The sequence below is a fragment of the Ursus maritimus genome, unplaced genomic scaffold, assembly GCF_017311325.1.
Source record: "Ursus maritimus isolate PB19 unplaced genomic scaffold, ASM1731132v1 scaffold_14, whole genome shotgun sequence".
Taxonomy (NCBI): Eukaryota; Metazoa; Chordata; class Mammalia; order Carnivora; family Ursidae; genus Ursus; species Ursus maritimus.
The window spans coordinates 33,794,064-33,814,328 of NW_024423786.1; the positions used below are offsets into that span (position 1 = coordinate 33,794,064).

Consider the following 20,265-nt stretch of genomic DNA (forward strand, 5'->3'; position numbering starts at 1 on the left):
CTCCTCCTTTTCTTGCTTTTGTGTCTAAAGATTCTTTACTAAGCTCCTCTTTCCTGCTTTTATGGAGTTCTGTCAATAAAAATGGTAGTTAAAAAGCTTTTTCCCTCTTTATTTTTTTTTTTTACTGTTAATTCCTTTGAAAGAATGTTTTAACCTACTTTTATTATAAATTTGACATGACATAAAGATGATGTCCAAAGGTTTCACTTTCTGAGTTTCATTGATAAAGCTGTACCCAGTTTCTTTTTAAGAAAATGAATTACAGTAACAACAGTACTTGTCAGATAATCTTAAAATTGTTTTCTTTGTTAGTTAAATCTTCCAAGTGAAAGAAACTCTAATTCAAAATGGCTAAGGCCGAAAGGAAATTTATTGGCTCACTCAACTGGATAGAAATGGTATTGCTTCAGGCACAGCTTGATCCAGGGGCTCAAAGGATGTTAATGATCCCACTTTCTCTCATTGGCTTCTTTCACGTAAACTCTTATTTTCAGACAGCCCTTGTCTGCGCATCTGAGCAAGATGGCTATAACAGCTCTAATAATCACAAAAGGAAGGGATAGGAAGAAAGTTGTGTTTTAAGGAAATGCAAAAAAGAAACCAAACCCAGAATAATGATAATTACTGGGATGGTGTGTAAACTTCACTCTAAAATTAACAGCCCAGGCTAAACAGGAAATACACAAAGTTTCCTAGTTCTCATTTGCTTAATAAATTAAATGGCACTCATTCATCAAGAAAAACAAACTTTATGCTAGCACTAACTTCAGCAGAATTTATCAAATGGGACCTAAGTGAGTGCTGTAAGGGATTTAGTAAAAGTTGCAGAAAATATATTTGATCTGGCGAATTTATTATCTAAAGTGGATTAAGAAGCTAGGAGCATAATGTCACTAGGTGACAGTATTTCTGTGGTAACTAAAGTGAGAATTGTGGGTGTTTAGCTTTCTAGTCACATTACCAGCCAGGCAATTGTGTATCATAAGTGGTTCTTCTTCAGTAACATTTGTTCCCACCAGGCTTTTCTATGGAAAATGAGCATTGAGCAATTCAACATTGCGCTTGACTAAGTTGCTGATTTGTAGTTGTGTTGTTGATCAAAGAATATGACTTGGCATTCAGGTGCTAAACTCCAGTGGCAAGGTTGATCTTTTGTTATTAAAACTAAAGACCAAGCCTTGTCTTTTTTTTTTTTTAATTTTTTATTATGTTATGTTAGTCACCATACAGTACATCATTAGTTTTTGATGTAGTGTTCCATGATTCCTTGTTTTCATATAACACCCAGTGCTCCATGCAATACGTGCCCTCCTTAATACCCATCACTGGGCTAGCCCATCTCCCCACCCCCTCTGAAACCCTCAGTTTGTTTCCCAGAGTCCATAGTCTCTCATGGTTCATTCCCCCTTCTGTTTACCCCCTCTTCATTTTTCCCTTCCTTTTACCGATCTCCCTGCTATTCTTTATGTTCTACAAATAAGTGAAACCATATGATAATTGTCTTTCTCTGCTTGACTTATTTCACTTAGCATAACCTCCTCCAGTGCCATCCATGTTGCTGCAAATGTTGGGTAATCGTTCTTTCCAATGGCTGAGTGATATTCCATTGTATATATGGACCACATCTTCTTTATCCATTCGTCTGTTGAAGGGCATCTTGGCTCCTTCCAGAGTTTAGCTATTGTGGACAATGCAGCTATGAACATTGGGGTGCATATGGCCCTTCTCTTCACTACGTCTGTATCTTTGGGGTAAATATCCAGTAGTACAATTGGGTAGCTCTATTTTTAACTTCTTGAGGGACCTCCATACCGTTTTCCAAAGTGGCTGTACCAACTTGCATTCCCACCAATAGTGTAAGAGGGATCCCCTTTCTCCACATCCTCTCCAACATTTGTTGTTTCTTGCCTTGTCAATTTTTGCCATTCTAACTGGCATAAGGTGGTATCTCAATGTGGTTTTGATTTGAATTTCCCTGATGGCTAATGATTTTGAATATTTTTTCATGTGTCCGTTAGCCATTTGTATGTCTTCGTTGGAAAAGTGTCTGTTTATATCTTCTGCCCATTTTTTGATTTGATTATTTGTTTCCCATGTATTGAGTTTGAGAAGTTCTTTATAGATCTTGGATAGCAGCCTTTTTTCTGTAGTGTCATTTGCAGATATCTTCTCCCATTCTGTGGGTTGCCTCTTTGTTTTGTTGACTGTTTCCTTTGCTGTGCAGAAACTTCTTATCTTGATGAAGTCCCACAAGTTCATTTTTTCTTTTGTTTCTCTTGCCTTTGAAGACGTGTTGTAAAAGAAGTTGCTGTGGCTGATGTCGAAGAGGTTACAGCCTATGCCCAAGTCTTGTCTTACTGCTCAGGCAGATGACTGCTGTTCTGCATGGAGTGGAGCTGAGCTGCGGTTGGGTTAAAAGATATGCTGATTATTTGGTCAAATTCAGCCACTAGACATGGAGGGGATGCAAAGTGGCAACTTTTCCCAAGGTCACACACCTAGGAAAGGAGTGATTTCAAGTTCAAACCTAGGCCATTGAATGCATCCCAATTCCCAGTTCAAACTTCATTTGAGTACTGGGATCTAGTCAAGAATACCACTTTGTGGCTGAAATGTTTTCTTTGGCTCTAAGGCCTCCCTATGTTTATTTCTTCCATTTTCTGAACTCTTACCTGTTTAAGTCTAAACCCTGCACTCTACTTAGAATGTTTTCTTCTCTTAGGATGAGATGTTCATAGAATATTTGTTTCAAGTCTAGTTTTTCTAGCCAAGCCATTATGATGGCTTTTAGACCTTAAAACTATGCCCCACTCTGCTTGTGGCTGTTAAAAAGAATAAGAGCAGTAGCAAAAAAAAAATACCACCTTGCACCATTGGTGACAGCCCACAGCCTGAATACCACTAACCACACATGGGAAGCCAGATGCAGGGACCTAACATATAATAACCTGTGAGTAGGCATGATTAGCTCCATTTCACAGATGAGGAAGTTGTGTTTTAGGGAGGATAGGCAGCCTGCTAAGGTCCTACATCTAGACAGTTGGCAACTGAGTTCTGTATGCTTTTACTGAAGACATACCATAGGTTCAACTGGTTTTTCTTTCAAAAACTTATTTTGGAAATTATGCACTGGAGTTTGTATCATAGAACAGGTTGAGGCAGCTGTTGGGAGCTGGAGAGGTCTCTGGTATTTTTGGGAAAGTGTTATGTGCTTTGTGCTACAAGGTAAGAGGCATCCTTTTTACATGTAAGTGTTATCAGCCCTCCAAATAGGGCTCCAAATATGTACTCTACTGCCAACGTATGCCCTCTATTTCCCTCCTGAGTTTTAAGTCTTGCACTGAAGTCTTTATAACAGTTGGAGCATAATTCATTCATACTTGCAAAGCCCTGTGTTTTTGATTTGTGCTATCCATTTACGATACCAGAAATTATCCTTTAGCTTATTTTTTTCTTGAGAAATTTCTTCATCGTCTCATCTTTCAACTTAAAAAAAAAAGTTTGTCCCATTTAACTATTTTCCTTAAATAAGGGGAAAAAATGTGGGTTTTAAGTGATAGCCAGAAAAAGCAAAATGTCAAGTTAAATGTTAGCTCTGGATGATATATAGTTGTTATTTGGAAGCAAGGAAGACTTTAAAAAAAAAGATGAGACTTCTTTCCTTTTTTTGCCCAAACTGTTCTTATGATGTGTTTGAATATTTGAGTTGCCAGTCAATAATTCCTGCTACGAACAGGTTTAGTTTGTGTGAATTTAATTCCTGAAGTTGAATCACAAACACCTGTGTGGACTGAGGAGCTATTTTGTGCACAGCACCATGGTAGACCTTTCAGAAAAACTGAGCACTCAGTTTTTAAGGGGCTAATGGAAGGAAGTACATAAGCTGGGATCTAAGAATGGCAAACTGGACTGCAGGGACTCAGAGGATATCAAATGAGAGAGGGGCAGGGAATGATTCCTAAAGGAGGTAGCATTTGAGGGGGGCCTTGAAAAGCTGGCATGATTTTAATAAAGGGGAGAGGGATGATTTATAAACAGCAGGAACTGTAGGAGCAAAGGCAAGGAGGCTGGAAAGTATGAAGAGTATCTGGGGAAGAGCAAGTCATTCAGTTTGATTAAGAGAAGACTTCTTAAGTTCAAAAAATAATAGAAGATCAAATAAAACCATAAGAAAGTGGGAGAAAAGAAATAATAAAAAAGCTGAAATCAATGAAATAGAAATAAAACATATACTGGAAGGGAATACCAAAGCCAAACACTGATTCTTTGAAGAGTTTAACAAAAATGACAAATCCTGGTTAGAATTATTGGGAAAAATAGCCAATATCAGGATTGAACAGGTATATCACTGTCAATCTTATTGACATTAAAAATATGAGGGAATTTTATTAACATTATCATAATAAAGTTGAAATTTTAGATAAGTTCTTTTAAAAATACAACTTGTCAAAACTGCATGGGAAGAAATAGAATATCTGAGTAGTCCTAAATATTAAAGAAAACGATTCTGTATTTAAAATCTTACCACCAAAAAAGCAACCCTCAAATCCAAAAACCAAACCAAAGAAAAAAACCTGCAGGCCCAGATGGCTTCTTCAGTGAATTTTACTAAATATTTGAAGAAAAAATTATCATTAGTCATACAGAAACTATTCCAGAGAACAGAAAAAGAGGGAACACTTCCCATCTTATGAGGCTAATGTAACCTTGATATTAGTACCCAACAAAGTCATTACATGAAAGGAAAATTACAATCAATCTCTTTCATAAATGTTTATGCAAAATATCCTACAGAACTGAAAATCAAATGACATGACCAAGTTGCGTTTATTCCAAGTGTGCAAGGTTGGACTAATATTTGGATATCAATCAATGTTATTTACTACATTAATAAGATAAAGGAGAAACATAAATGTAATTTCAATAAATGCAGAAAAAACATTTGATAAATGCAACATCCATCCATGTAAAAAAGAAAAAAATGCTTTTTTGCAAACTCAGATTAGGAGAGGATTTTCTTAATTTAATAAGAAGCAGCTATAAGAAAACTACAATCAACATCATATTTACTGGTAAAATGTTGAAAGCTTTCCTTATGTTATAAAAAATAAGACAAAATTGCCTATTACTGTCACTTCTCGTCCATAATGTTCTGGACATCCTAGGTATAAGAATTATAAAGAAAGAAATAAAAGCACTTTTATTCAGAGGCACCAATATTGTGTGTGTAAAAAATCTCATGAATTCATATATAAACAATTAGATTAATAAACAAATTTAGCCAGATAGCTAGTCAGTATTTAAAAAATGAATCATATTTCTACATGCCAGTTACAGTTACAAAATGAAATTTTGAAAACAATATCATTTACGATGGCATTAAAAAACCCCAAATATCTAGAAGCAAATCTAACAATGGTGGTACAAGACCCAATTTAAATAGAAGATTCAAAACATAATTAAGTGTGGAATAACCAGAACCTTGAAAAAAGTGAAATAGCTATCAACAATGGAGTGGATAAATAGTGAAATATTCATGCAATGAAATGCTATATGGCAATGAGAAGGACCAAACTATTGCTTCATATAACAACATAATTTAATACCCCCAAAAGAACAAAAGAATCCAGACACAAAAGAACACATACAATATGATTCTGTTTATATGCGTGTATTCCAAAATAGGCAGAAATAATGAATAGTGTTAGATGTCTGGATAGTGGATAATTTGGAGGAGTGTGGGGTTATTTAGACTGGGTGGGGGCATGAAGGAAGCTTCTGGAGTACAAGTAGTATTCTATTTCATGATTTGGTTTGCTTGTGTCCAGGTGTGTTTACTTTGTCATAATTCATCATGCTGAAAACCTATGATTCAGCTAATTTCTTATGTATAATATACTTTAAGTAAAAAGTTCATTTAAAAATAAAGGAAGAAAAACTCACCAGTAAAAAAAACAAATAATCTGATTAAAAATGGAGCAAAGGATTTGAATAAGCATTTTTCCAATGAAAACGCACAAATGACCAAGAAGGACATGAAAAGATGTTCCAACAGGAAATGCAAATCCAACCCTCAATTAAATACAACTTATCCCGCGCTAGGATGGCTAAAATAATAAAAAAAAGACAGGTAGTAACTAACAAGGGTTGGGGAAGATGTGGAAAAACCATACTCTCATATTGATGGTGGGAATATAAAATCAATCAGCCCATTTTGGAAAACTATTTGGCAGTTCTTCAAAATGTTAAACGTAAGGTTACTGTATGACTCAGCGATTCTCCTCCTAGGTGTACATCCAACCAAACTGAAAACATACATAAAAACCTGTACACAAATGCTCATACACCATTATTAATAATAGCCAAAAAGAAGTCCAGATGTCCATTATCCTATATGAATAAACAGAATATGGTATACCCACATGGTGGAATGTTATTTAGCCATGAAAAGAAATGAAGTACAGATACATGCTATAACCTGGGTGAATCTTGAAAACATTATGCTAAATGATTCCATTTATATGAGATGTCCAATATAGATATGTCCTTAGAAATAGCAAGTAAATTAGTGGTTGTTAGGAGATGGGGAAGATGAGAAAGAACGACTGCTAATGGGTGGTGAAAATACAGTGGAATTAGATAGTGGTGTTGTTGCATAAACCACTGAATAGCACACTTTAAAAGGATAAGTTTTATGGCACATGTACTGTATATCGGAAAGCTGTTATTCAAAAATAAAGATATTTCAAAGGAAAGGATCAATAACTTTGATTACTTAAAAACTAAAAATATAGACAGAATTATAACTAATCAGGAGATATATTTCTAAGGTTTATAGTAGTTGGAGACTTAATATTCTTAATATACAAAGAAGGTATATTTATCAGTGTAGAATAAAAGCTTGGAGAAAAATGTACCAAAATGTTGACACTAATTCTGAATGAGTTGATTATAAAGGATTTTTTCCTCTTTTTTTTCCCTCTCCAAATTTTTATGTTTTCAGTAATGTGCATTCATTACACAGGAATGATCAGGAATTATTAGGAAAAACAACAGTAAGTTCATTTAAAAAAGCTTAAAGCTGCACAGTTCTTCTATCCTGATTTTCTTTGGCTGAAGAGAGAAGGTTCCAAAGAGGAGAAGTTTAGATTATGGAAATTGATAGTTTGGCTCTGCTGCTTACTGCTTCTCTGACTCCGAATTTCCCATCTGTGAAATGGGACCATGATACCAGCCTGCATAGGGTTGTGGAGAATATTAAAATGAAGTAAGGCATGGGAAAATCCTGGTATATAATAAGTGCCCAAAGAATTTTTTTCTTCTCTATCCATTCCCTTTCAGTCTGGAAATTGAGTTTTACCTATAAAAAAGATGGTATCTTTAAACAAGGATAGAGAAGGAATTCAACAAGTTTACTTCAGGCAGAGTCTTAGCTCAGAATACATATACAGCTGGCATATGGAAAGACTTTAAAAGCATCTTTGAAAGGAGAAACCAGTAGAGAAAAAAATAGCAATTCCCAGTAGGGCTGTGGCATAATAAATGACCTAGGGACCTGGCTTTCCGGCTGTTGGGCCTTTGGCAAGTCACTTGTCTTTTCTGGCTCTCACTATTCTTATTTGGCAAATGAAGAGATTGGACCAAGAGTCCTGCTTTAAAAATTCTACCAAGTCTTGAGGCTTGGTGACTGGCAATTTGGAGTCTCAAAGGGCCTGCCTGGGGAGTCTGAATTGACATGACATTCTTGCAAAGTTTAAATCTTTGCTTTGTTTGCTCCATTTTGGCCAGCCCTTACCCAGGCCAGCAGCGCCTGCATTCTCCCTTGTTGGTGCTCAGGTTCCCAGCCTATTGTTTATTTAGGGATTGCAATTTCCTTATTGGCGTGCGCCTCCGCCAGCAGGGTTGAGAAGTCAACCACAGGCCTCATGTGAACTTCCCCTTTCAAGTTTCAGTAATGACAGTGTACCGGCCGTCACATGCCTCATCCCTAAGGCATGGTCCAGTTTCCACATCCATCAGGCCGTGCTGGTGACTTGGGGTGGCCTGAATTCCTCTGCCGCCTGTTGCTTTTTCCATGAGACAAACTGGTTGAACATAGAAAGATTTGTGGTATGTTTTGGAGATCCTAAGAATGAAGCCCCAAACCAGGACTGTTGAAGGCATCGTGGGGACGGTTAAAAAGGAATGGGAAGAGCAAGTTCAGGTTGCTAGAGGCCAGTGAAGAGAGCTTCGTAACCCAATCTTTTCCTAAAGAGTGTTGGAAGAGAATAGAGGTATTGGATGTCCATCTTTTCCTTACTCCTTGAAATGCAGTCACTGTTTTGCAAAGTAGTATTTCTCTGGATCTCTGGGAATTCAAGCTCTCTTTGCGTTTATGAGTATGTGAAAGATGACTTTGAACCAGCCTTAGGGAGAGCAGGGCTGCACACAGCACACACTGAGGGGCTACGCTCTCATCTGGAAGCAGTTTCTGAAATTTCTTCCTCCCTATCCTCTCTCCCCAACCTCTTCACTATTTTCTTTTGACCTTGCTCTGTGATCTTTAAAGGCTAATCGTACTGTGTGGAAGAAAGGATCAAAATAGCCCAGCTTCTAGGTGGCACACCTTATCTGAAGTCAGTTCTCCTGAGGTTTTCCTGGAGACAGCAAGGTCCCACTGCATGGTTTCCTCTCTGCTATATGTGGAGGGAAGCGTTCCAGTGTATTAAAGGTGTTAAAAAGTGCCTGAAGAGGACAATGTAGGTGATACAAACAAACTTTATCTAGCACATCATGAAGCTAGAAGTTCTCCATATGGAGAACTGGAAAATGGGGTGGGAGGAAGGAAGCTTTTATAGGATAAAGAATAAAGAACAAGGAAGAAAAAAAAGTAGAAGATATCTGATTGGCTGGGACCACATAGTAAAACTCATTTAAGGTGAGAAGGAACAAGGAAATTAGAACTCGGAGTTGGCTTGGCATGTGGGGATTGGCTGACTGGATACACTGCATTTCTGGTCAAGTGGAGCATTTACAGGGATGTGAAAGTTATCTAAGTATTGGTTTGCTGACAAGGAACCCCAAGCAGAAGTTGAGCCATCTTGAACCTAGAAAGTTATTTCAACAAAGGGAAGATCTTTGGCAAGTTATTTACCTTCTATAGGTCTCCTGACCTATAAAATGAGTAAAATAAGTACTTAATTCACAGGGTTATAGGGAAGATTAAATGAGATTTTCTAGCACAGTGTTTGCATTAGTAATCAGTACACATTAGCTGTTGTTATTATTAACTGCATTTTTAATGATGGAATGGAGAAACATTGCTTCTGTCCTGTACTATTCTTTCTATATATTCAGATAATGCAAATATATTTATATCTTCAACATAAATGAGGAAGAAAACATAGGTCTAAAAAAGAAATCTTTTAATGTGGCGTTGGTCCCCTCTGAGAAGTTTATAAATAAATACAAATTTTTGTGTCACCTCTATCCTGAAAGGGAATGTCCTTGGGTGACACCAAGTCATTGGTACTTTTTATCCACTCCCGAGATGAATCTGATGCACCTAGTCCACAGACTGGCCCTGGGGAGCCTCTTCATTAGTGTGTTTCACAGGCACATGGAAATGATTTTGGATTAACCAGTACTCCCTTCCATGCATCGGGAATGTAGAAAGCTATCAGTATTAATTGAAGCAACTTTCTATGAAGGGCCAATAGTCAGCTGAGAGGCACAAGTGCAACTACACTGGTTGTTAAAATATTGAAATACTTCTGTGGTTATCTCAGATCCCCAGACTACCCCCCCCCCCAAAGAGATAGCCCCTGGCCTTTCAGAGACTTCCCAGATCTGGTTCCATTGCTCTAGGAGGTGTCTGTTCTGGTTGGTTCTTGTTCAATGCTGTACTGGTTGTTGAGTGACTCAGCAATCACCCTGATTCTATGGAATTTAAAGTCTGCTCAAACCTTTTCTGACTCTCTTTCTTGAAACTTCACTCTCTTATTTTTTGTGACTTTTTCATGATTTCCATCAGTTTTGCACCTCTTCCTTTTGATTCCTGTGCTGTTTTCTCTATACTATTTCTTAACCATGTCTGAGAATTCCTTCACCACTAGGCTGATGATCTTTCATCTCTACTGTCTCAACTCCCATTTTGGCTTCCATTTTTATTATTAGCTTCCCAAAGGGCATCTTGTTGCCTTCTTTTTACCAGCTTATAAATGACTCCCAGTCATACCCAGATGCAAACTCCTAGCTTGATTCTGAAGAGTGCTTATCATTTCAGCCCCTTCTTCTTTTTCGACTCCTCTGCAACAAAAAGTGATCTATACTTTTTAATTAGTCCTGTCTTCTTACTCCTCTTTGTACATAATTCATGCTTGTTATCTTATTCTTTCAATTTATATTAATTAAATATTATGTGCTGGACACCATGCTGAGTACTCTTGACTTTGCATGTGTTATTCTGGCTGGAAAGAATTTCATCTTCCTTATGATAAACTTATTCTTATCCATCTTCAGACCCTATTTTAGGCTCCTGTGCTTTCTGGAGATTTGTTGATTCTTCAATGATGGTCTTACCCATTTCTGACCTCCCTTTGTAGATTTGTAGAATATTGTATCTAATTGTATTTTGGTATTACCTTTCATACTATCACTTTTGTGGTATACTTTTCTGGTTGCAAGTGGCTGAAACCCTGCTATTGTATTTTGGTATTCTAGGGGAGTAGATGGTTCAGATATAGCTGTACCTAGCTGTTCAAATGATGTTATAAGGGCCCAATCATTCAGGCAGATTCTTTTTTTTTTTTTTAAAGATTTTATTTATTTATTTGACAGAGAGAGACAGCCAGAGAGAGAGAGAACACAAGCAGGGGGAGTAGGAGAGGAAGAAGCAGGCTCCTAGCAGAGAAGCCTGATGTGGGGCTCGATCCCAGAATGCTGGGATCACTCCCTGAGCCAAAGGCAGACGCTTAACGACTGAGCCACCCAGGCGCCCCCATTCAGGCAGATTCTTAATCATGGTATCAAAGAAGGCAGTAACCAGCCACAGGCCCATATTTTTCTTATCATTCATAATCTCAGAAAAGGAGAAACATAGGCTCAGAAAAGGAGAGGCCTCTGAATTTATGTTAGTCCCCTAAAAGAACTCTAATTGGCCTTAGTGGCATAATGAGGTCACTGCAGATCAGTCCACATCCAGAGAATCCATGGTACTTGCCACATGAAAACACCACTAAAACCACAGGGAACTGGGGAGATGTAGTTCCCAAAAAGAAAAGAAGCTTAGCAGACAGATAAAAAAAGTAATTGATAAATGTTACAGCTAGAAATGGAAGAAGGTAATCTTTGTAGAGCATCCATTGTATGTTGGCTGTTATTCTGGAAGGTGTACATATTCTCACTCATGTAATTCTTTTTTTTTTTCTAAGATTTTATTTATTTATTTGACAGAGATAGAGACAGCCAGAGAGAGAGGGAACACAAGCAGGGGGAGTGGGAGAGGAAGAAGCAGGCTCATAGCGGAGGAGCCTGATGTGGGGCTCGATCCCATAACGCCAGGATCACGCCCTGAGCTGAAGGCAGACGCTTAACCGCTGTGCCACCCAGGCGCCCCTCACTCATGTAATTCTTATAACAACCTTAGGTTATAGGATTAGTGACCTTAGGAACATGTTCACAAAATTAGACAGGGTAGACTAAAAGTGGAAGCTATGTCTTCTACATGTGCACCTCACAGAACTGGGGAATGGGTGGGGACTTACTATACTGTTGTTGGCTGGTGATAATAATGATGGCAACCCTTTACTCTCATGGGGGAGGTTCCATGATAGGTACTTTGCACGCATCATAGGTCACATGTAATTTTCATGACATGCTCTTGAGCATAGTCTTATTTCAGAGAGCCTCGGGATCTTGCCCAAAGACGTAAAAGCCTGAACCAGGTTTTACATCCAGGTTTGTGACTCTTGAAGGGTCAGGAGGATTGTTTTATCTTTGGCTCTTTTTTTTTTTCCTCCCCAACTTGAGTCTGTTAACAACACAGCAATAACAAAAACAACAAATTCATATATGGAGACATAAACCTGAATGGTTGCATAGTGTCCAGAAAGAAACACATCTTCTGCCCATGGTCATTAGCTGCGTGCACAGAGACAGGATGACAGGAAGGATGCATTCCTGGGGCATGGACTTCGTGAAGAATGAGTCAGAAGTAGGCAAAAGAAACATTGAAGCACCCTAATTGCTTTGAATTTGACCTGATTCTGTCCTTGTAGATTTTTCTATGAAGAATTAGGTACTGTATGAACAAAAAACCAATACTGTCACCAAAAAACAGCATGTCCCCTATTATCTTCTCATCTAGGTCACTATCTCTTTACAGTTTGATAAGGCCAAAGAAGTTAAGTTACTGATTTTTTGTTTTTAGTTTTTCCTTCTAACATGCTTTAGGCCCAAGTTGACTTCTTTCTGGAGTGCTTGACTTGGGCTTACAAAACTGCGGTTAATCCCACACAGTAAACCCTTCCAAAGTCAGGGCGTTCCTCAGATAGCCTAAGACCAAGGGAAGCTGAGTTATGTTTACAACTACAACTAGATGAGTTTTAAAAGTTAAGCCTTCAGGAGCCTCTGTGGCATCCAGTAATAATAGTCTAGAATTTTATTCTAAATAAAGCATAATATAATTAGGTTGGGATGTTTCCTGAACATTAGATCACGTCTTCTTCCTTAAACCAAATTGGCGTTACGTTTGTTGATCAATGTCCATAGACCGATATGCGATCACGGTGAGTTCCATGCTCTGTGAAAAACTGCTTGTATTTTCTTCTTGGCCTGATATTAAAATGAAACCGGTAATTCTTACTGTATTTGAAAAAAAAAATCACATTGTGACATTCAGCAATAACATAATTGTTACTTTTTGTGACTAAATGATATTGCTTTTTTGATGTTCCACCTACTCATCATTTCAGTGTTCACAGTTCTAGAGAGGAATTGAAATCTTTTTCTTGCTGTTTAAAGGGAACATAATGTTCAACAAATACAAAAAGGGTAATAAAGGCATCTGGACTGACAAAGATGCTCCAGAAAGTTTACTCCCAGGGTTGGTGTACACTTAGGCTGAGATGGATAGCTCTTGAGAGTAGGTTAACATTTTTCTAAATGTACTTGGCTTGTAAAGTCATCTTGGTCTCTTCTGCACTGGTCAGTCTTGTCCCTCATGTACGTAGGACACCTGTAGTCATTTAAAACACCCACGTCACCTGAGAACCTTGTGAAAATTTGGATTCAGATTCAGTAGGTCTGGGTTGGGGCTTGAGATTCTGCATTTCTAAAACTCTCTCAGGTGATGTCAGTGCTGCTGGTGTGTGGACCACACTTGGAGTAATAGTGATCTAGATTGTACTCCATGTTAGAGAGAGAACGGTGCCTGTGAATCTTGTTGAGATCTACCTAGTATCTCACAAACCTGATGATGTGACTGGTACCCAGTAGATTCTCAGTATATATTTGTTGGATGAATGAGAAAACTCCCTGCGTCTAAGTTTACTATCAATTGTAGCAGACACATCCTAGAAAAACTCAGAAATAAGTAAAGAAAAGGGGAAAAAAAGATACCAAAGCAAAGATAAATGAATTTAAGTCTTCCCACCTGATTTTCATTTTCATTGCTGTAGTCCAGCACCTGTGCTAATACTTATGGCTGGTTTAAGAATCAGCAGGTGGGCCTGTTGGGTTGATGGCTACTAGGGATTCAGTTCCAGTGGTTTATTTATTAATTGCCCGTCAAATACCTATTTTACATCTTTTGAATGATAAATGTAAAATAGTCTTGGGTATGAATCTTTAAGTAGGAGTTATGATCTGCAATTGATGTATAAAATTTTTATAAGTATTATTTTATGAAGGTGTGGAAAGAAGTGATTTGAAAGATATTCAATTCAGATATTTTTTTCTAACTAATAAGGACTGAGCAAACACATTTCAGCTGTTTTTTCCCCGTCCTGAAACTTTATGTCCCACATTCTTACGGTCCTTAATGAAAATACGGTATAAAAGCAAAAACAATTTCATGGTTGTCCTATCTCAAGACTACTTGCAAAATGTTACCTGAGACATGGAGTGGTAGGTTCTGAGAGCATATGTTCTTTCACTGCTCTGAGCTCAGAGCAGGCTGTCAGTAGACCACTTTTGAGTTACAGAAGCCAACAAGGTGATCTGGATATTTAAGCACCTAATTATTTTAAATGGAGGGTAATGATGGTAAGTTTTCCCTTGAAGAATCCAAATCACTGTTTTGATTTTTCACTTTAGTCTATAACCCTGATCTTAATGTGGTCATTAAAATCCTAATTTTGTAAATTTATTTTATTTTTTTAAGAATTGACTTCTAGGGGAATAATACTGGAAAAATCAAATTAAATAGAATACTTTGCTGTAGGACTTCCCCAGAGCCATTAATGCTAATGTGTGTAGGGGATCCCCAGTAAGCATTTCTCAAACTTATTTGACCCTGCAACGCCCTTTTCACAGAGCTTTTGTGTTCTGTGGATTTTGGGAAAAGCTGTTCTTTGTTGTATTTCACTTTCTCCATCTCCAAGGAAGGCCCACAATGAGCTGCTTTGAGAGTTTGCTTATTTGTGGAACATAATCAAAATGAATACTTGAAAGTCACTACATAAATTATTTTAAAGTATCAGTGGTAAGTAACATGTGAAAATGTTCAGATGAAGAAGACTCTGGTAATTGGGAGTAAATATTGCTCTACCTTCTGAAACTTCACTTTTCAGGATGTTACAGCATTATGTCTTCACTCTAGATCAGTGCTTAGAGTTCTTGAGATGTGCAGTTAGCATCAGTTTTGAAGGGTAACATATACCACGTTGAGCCATATTAGGAACTGTGCGGTGGTTGCCTTCCATAGTTCTTTTTTTTTTTTTTTAAAGATTTTTTTATTTATTTATGTGACAGAGAGACAGCCAGCGAGAGAGGGAACACAAGCAGGGGGAGTGGGAGAGGAAGAAGAGGGCTCCCAGCGGAGGAGCCTGATGTGGGACTCGATCTTGGAACGCCGGGATCACACCCTGAGCCGAAGGCAGACGCTTAATGACTGCGCTACCCAGGCGCCCCAGCCTTCCATAGTTCTTAAATATAGAAGTTTATAGTAATTCATCTTAGTTTTAGAGATTTGAAAAAAAAGAAAAAGATGAAATTTCTTCTCCCTGAATTCCTCAAACTGAGGCAGTAGATGAAATTTCTTCTCCCTGAATTCCTCAAACTGAGGCAGTAGAGCAGCTGTGACTATGGCAATCATTTTATTTACCTTTATATTTCACACTTGGATTTCCTTACATCATTTTCTGCCTCAGCATTTTGAGTATCTTCTTGGACACAGTCAATACACCATCTGATATATCTATGTATTTTGTATCTATTCTCTGTAGATCTTAATGATATTATCCTATTTCCTTTGCTCTATGCTCAGGATTTCAGGTATGAGTTCTCTTGTCCTTAAACTGGACTTCTTAAAGAACAGAAACATAAACAAGGACAGGAAAAAAATAGATCATTATTTAAGTGATTTCCACAACACCTTTCTTTTTTTTTAGTATTTTGGGATACCTGTGGCTAAAGGGAAAAAAAGCTTGTGAGGATAAAGAAAAGTTGGTTAATTTAAGGAAATCAGTAAAGTTAAAAATACTATTTTTAAAATGTGTTTCACTATTTGGTGAAATTTTAACTCAGACGCATATCAGTCAAGATAATTTTTTTATGTTACACAACTTTCTGTCTTAACCCTGTTCTGATCTTTCTTTAGCAGTGTGTAATTTTTTAAAGTGTGGTAAAAAGCTCTTTCTAACCCAGTTAGAAGCCGGTGATTGTGGTCATTGCTAACTAAAGCCTCAGGATTTGACTGAGGGGAAAACTGAGGGTAATCCCCCCCACCCCACCATGTGATTGAGACCTGAAATTCTAAGTGTATCAAAAATTAAGATATAGGACACGAGGACCACAAACCATATTGCACACACACACGTCTTTATACATGTATACGTGTGCATACATACATACATCTGAATATGCTCACTTGAGACTTGGGTCTGAAATCCTAGAAGATTTTGTATTAGAATAGCAGAGGTGTAGGCCTTTCCTTTTACACTTAACTACAGTTAAACTCTTGTAAACGTTGTTCTTAGATCTTTATAAATGCTGAAAGATTGTATCTCAAAAAGAGGAAATCTCTGTCATATTGATTAGAGTTTTAATTGATAAATATCTTTTTGTATGTTTTAAAGTAATAATATAATCTTAAGGCTTTCATGGGGATAAATACAAGTGTTAATAGCGGGTATATCTGGGTGATGGGATTGTGTGCAGTCATAATTATCTACATAGCTTTTCAAGTTTCTATAGTGAGTATGTCCTTTTTTCTCTTCTTTTTTTTTTTTTTTTTTTTAGATTTTATTTATTTATTTGACAGAGAGAGAGAGCACACAAGCAGGGGGAGTGGCAGGCAGAGGGAGAGGGAGAAGCTGGCTCACCCCAGAGCAGGGAGCCCGATGTGGGGCTTGATCCCAGAGTCCTGGGCTCATGACCTGAGCCGAAGGCAGATGCTTAACCGACTGAGCCACCCCTATAGTGAGCATGTGTTAATTTTATAATCAGAAAAAAATGTTGATTTAAAATGACTGCCATTTATTTAAGAAGGCTCTTATGAATGTTTAGAAGTTCTTTTTCTGCATCCATTTTATTATTGCTGCTCTTTTTATCTACAGAGTTCTCATAGTTCAGAATGCAAAGGAGTCACTACAGATGCCTCCCTACATTCATCAGCTTGGGCTGGTATAACAAAATACCACTTCTGGGTGGCTTAAAAAACAAAAATGCATTTTCTCACAGTTCTGGAGTCTGGAAGTCCCAGATCAGGGTGAGATCAGGGTTGGGTTCTGGTGAGAGCTCTTTTCCTGGCTCGCAGATGGCCACCTTCTTGCTGTGTCCTCATATGGCAGAGAGCAAGAGATAATAAAGAAGCTCTCTAGTGTCTCTCCTTATGAGTGTCTGTTCTTCACCTTCATGACCCCATGTAACCCTGATCATCTCCTAAAGGCCTCATCTCCAAATACCATCACATCTCCATCAAATTAGAGGTTAGAGCTTCAACATAGGAATTTTGGAGGCATGCAGACATTTAGTCCGTGATACTCCTTTCACTCAAACTGGCAGTTTACAGGATTTCTAGAAATTGCATCTAGAATAGAAAAAGATGAATAATGGTTATCTCTTGATGGTAGGATTAGAGAGGATTTTCTCAATTTTCTAGGAATTTAAGGTGCATTACTTTTATAACTGGAAAAAGTAAAATAAATATTATTTTTAAAGGGAAATGAAATGCTAGAGCATATGACATTCCATAATAATGTTGTGGATTTCAAAATCTTTTTATTGCATCTTCTTGAGGTTTTTCAGAGAGTTAATAAAAATGTCTTCAGCGCTTGGATGTTCACATGTAGTGTCACTCAATAAGAAGTTGTTTCTCCTCATTTTCCTCCATTTAATGATGATGACAATGTTAAATGATAATTGTAATGATTATTATATTGCCCCATGAGACATGCCATCGACCACATAATATAGGAAATTAAAATGGAAAATAGCCACAAAAGCAGGACAGATGTATTTGTTGAGAAGTTTTTCCTATGAGTTAGTTATAAATAGAATAGGCCATTAATTATCTTTACTTTTGGAACTCTTTAGTCTTCCAGATTTCTGATAATGAGTTGGTAAAAAAAGAAAAATGAGTTAGTGGTTTGTTTTTCATTAACATTCAATTACAAATGTAATATCAGCTCTTCGGATCTATACAATAAATGGACAGGTACGTGGTGTCAGGGAGGAAACTTACAGTCAAACTTTCATTGTGTCTTATTCCAAAGACTGGTTGAAGTTTAACACATCCTTTTTTTCCCCTATAAAAGTCTCTCTCTTCTCTTCTTTTTAATGCATCATTTCTTACTATGCTCTATCTTGTGTGTAGAGTCTGTCATTTCCTTAAAAAATTCTCTATTTTATTTCCCCCTCAATCCCACATTTGAGTGTAGTATTTCTAGTTTTTTCAACTCTGAAAGTCAGTAGATTAGAAATGCCCTGCAAGGTAGAAATGTTTTTTGTCACGCAGGGAGCTGCTTGCCAAATAAATCATGACATTGTGATATATTATTTCCAGTTGCTGTGAATTTTCAGTATTTAGTGTATCAGTCATACTAAGTCAAGATTCAGTTATTTAATTTCATTGATGTCTGTATTCTAGATGAGAGTCCTTTTCCTCATTAGTAGATTTTAATTTCCTTGTCTCTCAGAGTCAAATTCCAAGCATGCCTTATAAAACCAGGCACAGAGTATACACATGAACAAACTATCTTTGTGTTTACAAGTAGACTGGAAATTGTACGCTGGTACACTTTATCTGAAATTACAAATTTGTCCACTTAAATGGTGTTTTTTTTAACACTTTAGATCACTTTTGTCACTGTTGCTTTGGTAATTTGATTGCCAGATATTAGCAAACATATCTAGGCAACTCTCCATATTGTATGGTCACATGATCTTTATTGGGAGCTTAAAAAATAATCTCGCAAATGATCCTCATGAGTGAAAAACATAAATTGTTCTGAATTCAGGGTTATGTCTATACCATAGTTAATGTATTACTACCCAAATTATTTTCTGGAATTCTGTTTTGATGATACTGAAAAAACAATTTTTTTTTTTTTTAACAACAGGACACAAAAATCGCTTCATTGGAGCGAAACATAAGGGATCTAGAGGATGAGATCCAGATGTTAAAAGCCAATGGTGTGCTGAACACTGAGGACCGCGAGGAAGAGATCAAACAAATAGAGGTTTACAAAAGTCACTCCAAGTTCATGAAAACCAAGGTATGGTCCAAAGTTATAAACTTTTATAATCTTAATGTGACTGGAAAGTTATAGTTTACATATATACTTTCCCCAAATACCCACATAACCTGTTTTATGTGATATCGTGAAATATATGGACAATAAAGAAGAACATAGAAGATTTTTCGTTCAGAAGCATAGATTCCAAAAAGAGATCAGGGAACATCTTTGGTTGAATTTCTACTTACTAAGGTGCTCAAGATTTTCTAATCCGTAAGTTTGGTGTCTTGGGAGTTAACATTTATTTTTAATAGTCTCCTCTCTTCCAAATTTCCTGAGTTTTCATAAGCTTGCTATTTTGTGAAGTTTTTATCATTGCCAAATTTTGGCCCATCCTTAAGAAGATGACTGTCTCCAAAGGTGTTGATCTTAGAAGCCAATTTAACTGATTTCAATGGTATGAAGACATTTTAGTTTTAGCATAGTGTTTAAGGTAGAACTGACTTTGCATTCCAGTATTACTATTTGTTTAAATTATTCAGCTTCTTTAAGCCTCAGTTTTTTCATCCACGAAATAGGCATAGGAAAAAGGAAAGCACCTTCATCATTGGGTTGCTTTGACAATTCCAAGAGATTATGCATTTAAAACACTTGGCCCCTGACTGATCTCTAGGAAGCATTCAATAAATGTCAGGCATTGTTATTGATAGTGTTATCATTATTTTTGTATTAGTATTATTTTAAAATACTTTATTTGTTTATTTGAGAGAGAATAGAGAGAGCATGAATGTGGGGAGAATCAGAGGGAGAGGGAGAAGCAGACACCCTGCTGAGCAGGGAGCCCGACAAGGGGCTCCATCCTAGGACCCTGAGATCATGACCTGAGCCAAAGGCTTAACTGACTGAGCCACCCAGGCACCCTGATAGTGTTATTATTATTATTGGTATCTGTTGCTATGGAATATTTATAAAATACAATTATATTAACCTGTTCCATTAATTTATATTGGTATTGCCAGTTTTGAAGAATTTGGTTTATTACTTTTCAGAATTAAATTTTGGGCTACAAATGAACTGAATGCATAAATATCTATTATTTTTACACATGCATAAATATTAAATTTATGAATAGCCCCAAGTAGGTCTTTTGAGACTTTGAGATGCTTTTATTTATTCCTGGATTTAAACTGTTTTGCTTATGAAATAATAACCACACCAATTAAAATTTTTTTTTCTTTTTTCTACCATGTACTCTTAAACACCCCTGTTCTTGTTCTAAGTTTTACTTTTGTTTATTGCCTTATAAAATGCAGCAGAGTTAAGAGTAGTGCAGACTTCTGTGAAGAACCAGTGGAAGTGGAGAGAAAAAAAAATTTTAATGATGGTA

The 20,265-nt window shown here is 37.0% G+C and overlaps 1 protein-coding gene across 1 annotated transcript in view; it reads left to right on the forward strand.

The window, feature by feature from the left end:
• Positions 1 to 20,265, forward strand: part of ERC2 (ELKS/RAB6-interacting/CAST family member 2) — a 674,422-nt gene that overhangs the window by 235,486 nt on the left and 418,671 nt on the right. Inside the window, exon 4 of the mRNA XM_040628134.1 lies at positions 18,762 to 18,917. Coding sequence (XP_040484068.1) covers positions 18,762 to 18,917 — 156 coding nt within the window. The remainder of the gene's footprint in view (positions 1 to 18,761; positions 18,918 to 20,265) is intronic.